Source organism: Perognathus longimembris, chromosome 2 (genome assembly GCF_023159225.1).
Source record: "Perognathus longimembris pacificus isolate PPM17 chromosome 2, ASM2315922v1, whole genome shotgun sequence".
Taxonomy (NCBI): domain Eukaryota; kingdom Metazoa; phylum Chordata; class Mammalia; order Rodentia; family Heteromyidae; genus Perognathus; species Perognathus longimembris.
In genome coordinates, this window is record NC_063162.1 from 86205706 (window position 1) to 86216727 (window position 11022).

The 11022-nt window shown below is 39.5% G+C and overlaps 1 protein-coding gene and 1 pseudogene across 2 annotated transcripts in view; both read right to left on the minus strand.

Annotated features, from left to right (window-relative positions):
* Positions 1-11022, minus strand: part of Nfe2l3 (NFE2 like bZIP transcription factor 3) — a 31422-nt gene that overhangs the window by 4255 nt on the left and 16145 nt on the right. For both annotated transcript variants that reach the window (XM_048339651.1, XM_048339652.1), the window contains exon 2: positions 3173-3346. In XM_048339651.1, the coding sequence (XP_048195608.1) occupies positions 3173-3346 (174 nt within the window). The remainder of the gene's footprint in view (positions 1-3172; positions 3347-11022) is intronic.
* On the minus strand, positions 9387-10973 carry LOC125342284 (annotated as a pseudogene).

Here is an 11022-nt window from a genome sequence, read left to right on the forward strand (position 1 = left end):
CCAAGGAATTGAACCTAGGGCCTCAACTCATGCTAAGCAAGCACTCTACCACTAAGTCACATTCCCAACCCCTGTCATCTGTAATTTGTAAAGAAATAGCTTTTTAAAACTGGGTGCAGGGCTGGGAATATGGCCTAGTGGTAAAGTACTCCCCTTGTATACATGAAGCCCTGGGTTCGATTCCTCAGCACCACATACATAGAAAAAGCCGGAAGTGGCGCTGTGGCGCAGTGGTAGAGTGCTAGCCTTGAGCAGAAAGAAGCCAGGGACAGTGCTCAGGCCTGTGTTCAAGCCCCAGGACTGGCCAAAACAAAACAAAAAACTGGGTGCCTGTGGCTCAAGTGGTTAGAGCGCTAGTCTAGAGCATAAAGAGCTCAAGGACAGCATCTAGGCCCTGAGTTCAAGTCCCACGACTGACCAGTTTTTTGCCAGTCCTGGCAAACAAAAAAAAGCAAAAGTGGGTGCCAGTGGCTCATGCCTGTAACCCTAGTTGCTCAGGGTGAGATTTGAAGATCACAGTTCAAAGCCAGCCCAGGCAGAAAAGTGAGACTCTTAACTCCAATTAACCACCAGAAAACTGGAAGTGGCACTGTGGCTCAAGTGGTAGAGCATTAGCCTTGAGCTGAAATGCTCAGGGTCAGCATCCAGGCCCAGAGTTCAAGCCCCATGACCAGTAAAAAAGGAATCCACTGGGTGACAATGACTCATGCCTGTAATTCTGTGTAATTCATTATGCCCTGGTACTTTAGCTTCTGCATATGAGAGAAAACATGCACTGTTTTGTCTTTCTGAGCTTGGCTTACGTCACTTAACATGATTTGTTCTAGATCCATCTATTTCCTTGCAATTGACATAAAGTTATTCTAATGGCTGTATAAAATTCCATTGTGTATAGGTACCACAATTTTTGGATCCACTCACCTATTGTGGGGCATCTGGGCTTTTTGCATAGCTTGGCTATTGTGAATAGTTCAGCAGTGAATGTGGATGTGTAAGTCCTTATGGTTTTCTGCTTGGTAAAACCTAGTTTTTGTTTTGTTTTTGCCAGTCCTGAAGCTTGAACTCAGGGCCTTGGGCACTATCCCTGAGCTGCTTTTGCTCAAGGCTAGCACTTTACCACCTGAGCCATAGCACCACTTCTGGCTTTTTCTTTTTTCTGTTTATGTGATACTGAGGAATCCAACCCAGGGCTTCATGGATGCTAGGCAAGCACTATATCACTAAAGCCACGTTCCCAGCCCTGTAAAACCTATTTTAACTTTAAAAATTAAACATTTTAGTGGGCAGTGAGCTTTGACAATTGGATTGTTGTTTAAACAATTCCTTGTGTCTTAATTTTCAGAAATACCTTTTTACTTCTGTTCATGACCCCATACTTGGGCTCTGGCTAATTATTGACCAGAATTTCCTGATTACAGGTGAGAATCGATGGCAACAGTAGAAATCTACCTAGACTCCTGTAAATATCGTTAACAGTGGATAAATATTATTACCTAATTAGAATAAAAGTATAGGTATGAGTATCACCTTATTTAAAGTGAATTATGGACTGATCCTTTGTCTAGTCAAAAACATTTCAGAGGCAGATGTGGTACATGCCTATAATTGCAGGAGGCAGAGCCAGGAGGTTAGTTTGAGGCTACTCTAGGCTACATAATAATCATAATACAATAGTAGTTACTTTTTGGGTTGTTTCAGAGTCTAGGAGATGGAAAGCTGAGGACTAGCCTTGTTCATCTCAAGTCTGGGTTGGTCGGTAGGTCCAAAGGAAATGCAGGTAGAGATGGGAGAAGAGATTGATTTCCTTAGGGATAATTGCTAGCTCTATTTCCTCAGATTCCCTTCTGTCCTAAATGGTGGTGATAACTTCACATTGCTAGTTCCTAGTCCTTCCCTTTAAACCTTCCTTATCAGCAGTAGATCACAGGGCAAGTACACAACCAATAATAAGCCCAACACTTGGAAGGCAGAGGCAGGACAATTGCTAGTTCAAGGTCAGCCTGAGTAGTGAAATGCTGTCTCAGAAAAACACAAAATTCCATTCATTTCTCTTCAGAATCTCATAAGAGCATACTTTCTACTTGAGGATCATAACTGGAAAGCATCTGTTTGGACACAACATGTTTTCTGTCTACACACCTACAAATAGGAATAGTTCTGAGGTAATTAATAGATTTCAAAGAAATTGATTATTGTAACTGTCTTTGCTTTTTTTTTTTGTTTTGTTTTGTTTTTTGGTCAGTCATGGGGCTTGAACTCTGGGCCTGGGCGTTTCCCGTGAGCTCTAAAGTTCAAGGCTAGTGCTCCACTACTTGAGCCACAGTGCCACTTTCAAGTTTCTGGTAGTTAATTGGAGAAAAGAGTCTCATGGACTTTCCTGGCTGGCTTTCAACCATGATCCTCATCTCAGTCTCCTGAGTAGTTAGGATTACAGGTATGAGCTACCTGCACCCAGCTTTAACTGCTTATTTTCCTTTGCTTATTCAAGTGCATGTAAATGCACAGCTGCACATTAAAAAAAATTATGACTTATCCCATACTTTGAGTTTCATTTGGATTGCCAAAATGAAATCAAGCTTTAAGAAGCTCAGGGACAGTGCCCAGTCCCAGAGTTAAAAAAACAAAACAAAACAAAACAAAAAACCCAACAAAATATAAGGTCCTGAGCTCAAGCCCCAGTACTGGTGTACACATGCACACACACACGACACAAGCATCTTTCAGAAGAAGCTCCCTACTCTTTACTTCATGTAATTAACATACATTTAGTAAACGTGTACTGTGTATCTAGCAGTCATCTAGCTACCATACGTACCTCAAAGAAAAGTTTGTACCCAATGAGGAGGAAGTAAAGGCAAAGACATTTTACATATCTAGGGAAAAGAATAGCCAATACTATGAGGCAATATCCAATTAAGTGTTAAATAAGTGGTAGAGTGTGTTGATGGTATCTTTTCCCCTCATCTGTGAAGTACTCACAGAAAGCTTCCTTTATTATTTTTTATTTCTTTGTTGGTCGTGGGGCTTGAACTCTGGGCCTGGGCGCTGTCCCTGAGTTCTTTATCTCAAGGTGGGTGCGCACACGTGCGTGCACGCACACACACACACTATATATTCATATATATATATATATATATATATATATAAATTCTCAACATTCTAACATGCTTACCTCATTTCTAGATTCATTGGTCTTCTCTGTCTCCCAGTCAGGTTTAGCTGCTATTTTGCTGTCATCTTCATTACTCTGCTGGAGTGATTTCCTCTTCTGGGCTGACACTCTTTCCTCACATTGGGAATTGTGATCTACAGCTTCACTCTGCTGTCTTAGTACTACTTCAGTATCCTGTAGAAGTACCCAAAAATGTGCTTAGTAGAAATCCATTAGTCCATCAAGTACATAAATCTTTAAAATGGCATTTTACTTATTGTTAGTGACCTACAAGTCACAAGCTTAGACTAGCATTTCATTAATTTGTATCAAAGAAACATTTAATTCTGAAACAAAGGTCAGTTTATATACTGTTTTTTAAGTTTTATGAATCAACCTTTTCTTTCTTTTTTCTTTTTTTGCCAGTCCTGGGCCTTGGACTCAGAGCCTGAGCACTGTCCCTGGCTTCTTTTTGCTCAAGGCTAGCACTCTGCCACTTGAGCCACAGCACCACTTCTGGCCGTTTTCTATATATGTGGTGCTGGGGAATCGAACCCAGGGCTTCATGTATACGAGACAAGCACTCTTGCCACTAGGCCATATCCCGAACCCTGAATCAAGCTTTTCTTCTCAGCAGAATGTTATGTGCATTCATAAGTCCCCTGAATTTAATATATATGCACTTTTAAGATTAAATTTGGGAGTTAATGTTCTTAGCCGCAGTTTTTACTTAGTTCTCTAAATTGGAAGTAAACATTGATCAAATATAAATACACAAACTGGTGGCTCACACCTGTAATCCTAGCTACTCAAGAGGTTGAGATCTGAGGGAAACATCCAGTCAGACTAGGCAGACAAAACAGACTCTGATTTCTAATTAACCAGCAAAAAAAAGGCCAAGTTGGAGTCATGGCTCAAGTAGAATGTCAGCTATGAACAAAAAAGTTGTACTAGAACTCATGCCCTGAATTCAAGTCCCAGCACACACACACACACACACACACACGATCTGGGAAATAGTTATGCCCTGCTTTTTACTGTTTATTTTGGAGATGGAGTCTAGAGAACTTTTTTCTGCTGGGGCTAGCCTTGAACCTCTATCTTCAAGCTTCCTGAGTAGCTAGAATTACAGGTGTGAGCCACAGTGTTCAACTGAGTTGACTTCACTTTTCTAAAATCAGGAAAACTATTTTCTTTTAATTTTGGTGCCCATCCTGGGTCTTGAATGCAGGGTCTCAGTACTGTCCCTGAACATTAAAAAAAAAAAAAATCTGTGGCTCTACCCCTTGAGCCTCAACTTTATTTTTGGCTTTTTGGTGGTTAACTGAAGATAAGAGTCCCATGGACTTTCCAACTGGGTTGGTTTTAAACTGCAATCCTCAGATCTCAGCCTCCTGAGTAGTTAGGATTACAGGTATAAAACCATTAGCCTCCAGCTATTTTCTCATTTTTATTTAAACAATATTTTGTATATATCTCATACTAGGATTTGAACAAAGGACCTTGTACCTGCTACGCAGGCACTACTTGCCATTTGAGTCATATAGCTGATGACATGCATACATTTGAGACATTGATGCAAAGAAAAATATCTCTGGCTTTCCTGCCAAAAATTAATTCAATCATGAGGAAGCATCACAAAACTGAGGGCCATTTTACAAAATATCTGACTGATAATCTTTTTTTTTTTCTGGTTATAAAACTTTATTACAGTGGGCTGGGGATATGGCCTAGTGGCAAGTGTGCTTTCCTCTAATACATGAAGCCCTGGGTTCGATTCCCCAGCACCACATATACAGAAAACTGCCAGAAGTGGCGCTGTGGCTCAAGTGGCAGAGTGCTAGCCTTGAGCAAAAAGAAGCCAGGGACAGTGCTCAGGCCCTGAGTCCAAGGCCCAGGATTGGCAAAAAAACAAACAAAACAAAAAAACCAAAACTGTTTATTACATTTGATTCTTTGACATAGCAACCTTCTACAAACTCATGTGCTTCAAAGGGTAGTTAGGGTCACTCAAATATTCCCTTTTACCCAGAGTCAAAAGTACTGTAGCCAAAATTGTGCCATCTTAAAATCAGCCCATGTCTCAAAAACAAGGTTTTACAAGCCCCATAGTTTCTGATAAAAGTGAAGGATGAACAATTAGTACCTAAGAAAGAAACAGAAAAATAACCAAGTCTTTGAGCTTTATCCCCTTGTTGCATTTTTTAAAATAAGTGGAAAAATTTCTTCCCACTTATTGTTAATACTTTGTTATAGAGGTTTCTTCTTACTCCTATGACATCATTATCATAATCTCTAACAGCCAAAATAAAATCTTGAGCAGATTTTCAGTGGCTACTATTTCTAAAAGAAGGTCCTGTTCAAGCACAAATGCCACCCTCCTTAGGTATACACTCTCCTTAGGTAATTTTTTCTTTTCTATATATGTGGTGCTGAGGAATCAAACCCAGGGCTTCATGTATATGAGGCAAGCACTCACCACTAGGCCATATTCCCAGCCCCTACACTGAGTAATTTGAGTTCTTAATTCTTTTCAACTTATTACTTAAATTAACTGAAGTTCTTATATAAATGTGATTGATGGAAGCCCTTGAAACTAACTTAACGAGAATGTGAGCCCTAAAATCTAAGCTCAGTCACGAGCCCAGGTAATGATAAATAATGTAAAAAATGTACTAGACTAGTGAGCAATATTAATGATGATGATCTAGCCATTTTATGAGTTAAGTTATATGGCTGGGAGTTAGCTCAGTGAAAAAAGCACACGCTCATATTGCCTGGGTTCAATCCCCAGCTCCCAACAAAAGTTACAGTTTTTAAGATGCTATAGGTTGCCCTGGTGACAGAATAAACAGCAGCAATTCGGTTCTAATTATAAGATCTGACTGATATTCTTAAAAAATACCAAGACTTGGGAACTTTTCTAGATTAAGGATGACTACAGAGACTTATCACTGAGTTGCAATGAGTGATCCTTGATTAGTTACTAAGCCAGAAGGAAAAGTTGTTATAAATCACATTACTGGGGCAACACACAGATTCTGAATATAAAAAGGTTAAAAGTGTCAGATTCATCTCAAATTTATTTGATAATTAGCTACAGAAAAAAACTCATTGTTCTTAGTAAGGTGTGTGGGGGGGGTGATACAATGGCTTATTTACTTGTCATGTGTCTGAAAAAAAGAATTACATATGTAATTTATGTAGATATAGTTAAAAACGAAACATCAGATAAATACGGGCAAAGGATGTATGCACTATTGTCTCTTTTTTTTTTTTTTTTTGGCCAGTCCTGGGCCTTGGACTCAGGGCCTGAGCACTGTCCCTGGCTTCTTCCCGCTCAAGGCTAGCACTCCGCCACTTGAGCCACAGCGCCGCTTCTGGCCGTTTTTCTGTATATGTGGTGCTGGGGAATCGAACCTAGGGCCTTGTGTATCCGAGGCAGGCACTCTTGCCACTAGGCTATCTCCCCAGCCCCTGTCTCTCTTTTTTTAAACACACAAGCACAAATAAACCAACTTTAATAAATATTATTTTGTACTTATATAGCACCTTCTTCAAGAATCTTAAATGCTTTACAGACATTATCTCTAATTAATCCCCACAACAACCCTGTGAGGTAGGTATTACTCCCATTTTACAAGAGGGAGACTGAAGCACAGAGAGGTTAAGTGACTTGCCCAAGGTCACACAGTTAAGTTCACTGAAGAGCCAGGACTCAAGCGCCTTAGCCTCCCAGCTCCCAGCCAAATACCTCATGAAAGAATCTTCAATGAAAAGTATCTTTAAAGAAAGTATCAAGAGTAGTATGTTATGAAAATGAAGTCTTTCTACTGCCATCAAGGAAAGAAAAAAAAACCCTATACTGATGGTTGAGGCCACAAGACCCATAGAGAACATTTCCTTTCTTCCCTTTCCTAAAGTCTCCTGACTCCTGTCTTAAGTAATCTACAGGTAAAATTTCCAAGACAGAAGCCATGTGACTTAGAATCAGGACATAATTACTTTAGAATATTTACTTTTAGTTAACGATAATTCATAGAAACTCTTATTCCAATATACAAAATATGCGACTGCTATCCCAACAAACATGCACATAGTTATACAGCAATCGCCTCATTTACAACCTGAACCTGCCGCTCTCATTCCATCAGAGCCCACCAACAGGCACCCGGTGAATGCTCTGTTTGGGCCACTGTTCTTCCTTATTATACCTGTATATCTCCCCACTCCCACTATCCCCAACCCTGTAGGTTTTAAAACTATATTGAGTTTCTGATAAAATTCAAATATGTTTTATTTAGATCCACCATCACTAAGAGTAAAGAGTCGATTTAGAACCATCACCCCATTGTCCCTCCCCTGATGAGTCTTACTGTGAAATAGTGTGGGTGAGCACAGTGCAACCACCAGGAACCCCACACCAGTGCTAGGTAGAACCTGCCCCAATAGGAAAGTTAACTTGGTCTTTTCTGCATGGTTTTCTAAAATGCAAAAATGGACAAATAAACACAACACAGTATTTCTATCCTGTACCTTTATGCCAATGACTTCATCTAATGTTTCCTACACATCATAGCCTGACTCTGCCTCACTTTACCTTTTTGCTCTGCATGCACAGCTGCACAGCTTGAAACTTTGAGACACCTGGTGCAGGCCAAGCAAATCACTGCCCTGACTCCCCATGTTCTTGGTTGAGATTCTCTTGTTATAATTCAGTGCCGCTGGGAGATCAGGCAAACCGTGTATGATCTGTACAAAACAACTCCAGCCAGGGCAAGGCTTAAGAACTCTTTTAAGAATAAATTGGTTGAGGGGCTGGGGATATGGCCTAGAGGCAAGAGTGCTTGCCTCGTATACATGAGGCCCTGGGTTCCATTCCCCAGCACCACATATATGGAAAACGGCCAGAAGGGGCGCTGTGGCTCAGGTGGCAGAGTGCTAGCCTTGAGCGGGAAGAAGCCAGGGAAGGTGCTCAGGCCCTGACTCCAAGGCCCAGGACTGGCCAAAAAAAAAAAAGAATAAATTGGTTGAAATATAAATTTCTCCCAGTACAGCTGGCTAAGAAGCCCAATGAGCTACTGACCTGTTAAAGATCTGGTTATGGAACGAATAGGTGAAGTCATTTCCTGAGCTAAAAGATACAGATAATAAATGTTAATAATAGCAGCACAAAAAACACATTCTTTTTGTTGTTTTGCATAGTCCACAGTTTTAGCAAAATACCTTTATAGAATTAACAAAAAAGGAATAACTGCAAAAAGTCTGATAGGATAACCTGATTGCTACTTTTTTAAAAAATAGGGTTTTTCAGTTACTTTTTATGAGTTACCCTTGGCCACAGTCAGACCATTTTACTGGTGTGTAAAGGAAAGCATTAACTGCAGTGCTTTATAGGTATCTCTTATTACATCTATGATTTCTTCAAACTCTCAGTGGAATGAAGTCCTAAACATGGATTGTAATCTCTCAACACCCATCCAATTGGATTAATGTAAACCCAGAGGGGGAAGAAGTACAGCAAAATGTTATTTTCACAATGCTGTTAGCTACTACCTGGGCTGAAAGGGTTATGATGCATACATGACTTCTTTCCAACGTAAAAAAAAAAAAATTGAAAATAACAAAACTGCAATGACATTAATCTTTCCAAGTGTGGTTCAACTTGAACATTAGAGAACTTAAGAATTCTAAAGACGGTATGCCACCACTGCACCAGAATTTCTTTCATCATTCCAACAATTACAGGGTATTTTTTTTCATTTTACTGAAATTAAAGAGGAATATGATTTTTAAATTATGACAAAAGAACAACTACTTAGCCAGAGAAATCAGTTCGTCCTGAAAAAGCAATGTTTACCTCTCTCACTGTAATTTTTCTCATGATTATCTTAGTGATTTCAGATAGAATTAAAAATCTACCTTAAAAATAGAAACAAAACAAAAGGACCACTTAAGCCAACAAAATTACTAAAAATATGCTAAAATTTACTGACAAAATCATGGGCACTTCATACAATACTTAGACTCTACCAGTTTTAAGTAAAATAAATAAGGAAAAAATTATAATTACAAAGCCAGTCTTTCCCCTTGGGGAAACAAAAAGCCACTTTTGACCAATTGTTCCCTAAATATACATATACTGTATATTATTATAAGCTTCTTCAGAGAAGCAAAATATATTTGTCTTCCTGACACTGGATTCTAGTATTTGTTGTTTTGTGTGTGTGTGTACGTGTACGTGTATGTGTGGGTGTGTGTTTTAAAACATCAGGAAGGCAACTGCAAGTGTTGGGCCCAAAAGTACTTCTGGTTTATTCTTGAAAAGACCACTGAATATGCCTTTATCTATATTGAACACGGGCAATATATATGCAGTGTGTTCAGCATCATCTCCTTCCATTATCAATCAACCAGCACAGGTTCCAATTTGCTTTACTGCCCTCCCAAGGAATTCAAATCATTATTGGTGCAATTAATAAAGAGAAAATGTGTGCCAATAACAAGAGGAGCTGGTATCTGATTTCACTTCCTTGTATGGAACTGCACAGACAGCATGATACCTGAGCAAATAAATCAACTACCATGATAGGAAGGGCTCCTTAATCCATAGTCTTTGCTTTATTGTGTGCAAAGTGTGCTACTGTCCCCTGAGCTTCCTGAATGTCTCTTTTCATGAGAAATCAGTGCTTGAACCTTTCCATAATAACCAGAGAAGAAATGAGGCAGGAAGTATCTCTTCATCACGGTGCTCCCTCAGTCCCGAGACTGATAGAAAAGGATGTAACCAGACTCAGAGTTCTTTGAGATATCTGATGTCAACCCACAGAATTCTTCAATAGCTTATGCATCTATTTTTTCTACAATGTCATCATCAAACAACAACCAAAAATCATGACCCTTAACTATTGCAATATAATGGCCACGATTGGGACCACTTCCACAGTGAACCACAACAGCAACAAGGTCATACATCCTGTCAGGATTGGTTGCATCTCCTGAAGTGTTAAACAGATGAAGTTCTAAAGGGAAAACTACCCGGTATGAAAGTTTTGTATATCGATGAAGTTGATCCATATATTTAAATCTCTTTAGGTGGAGAGCTAGAATCATGGGCAGTTTCTTAACTTTCATCGGTTTGTGTGCTTCCTGCTTGCTGCGACACTCTTCACAGTAATATTTATATTCACTGCAGAGAGTTTCTGTGTTGCTAAAACCTCTTAAACAGTGAGCAATTGATGTGTTTTGTTCCACATCAACAGAAAGTTCTAAAAAAATCTTCATCTTTGCTGCTTATAGTTTCACAAGTAAGACATCTGGTTTCATTAGTTAATGTTCCCTGAAAAATCTCGTGAACCCACGTTGGGTCTGGTGTGCTGTTGTTATTTTCACTGTCAATATTACCATTAGGCAAGTGACCATTTTGTTTTTCTTGCTTTCTCTCTTCTTGTAAAATATCAGCACTTGTATTTAGTAAGTAATTTAAGAATTCATGGGCATCTTGTTGTATGTAGTTGTCAAAAAGCTCATTTTCTTTCCGTAATCTTGTGATGAACTTCTTGGGAGGTATAACTCCGACCTTTTTCTTCTGAGTGGCTATGCTGTGGAAGAGATCTGCTAAGCACATAAGAAGGTTCTCCTTCTTCCTAGGCTGACTCTTTTATGCCAGAACTTTTTCCCGAAATGGATGGCAAAAATAAAGTGCTTGAAGAACAGAATTGCAGTAGCAGGTATTCCCAAAATTGACTAGTCCAAAATAGTGCTCGTTGACTAGAAACTGTTCTGGACCAATCTCTTTCTCTAATGCCGAGGCATTTTGTTGAGACCATATTTAGGGTAAAAGATTACTCTAAAACCCTGGCACTGGTGGC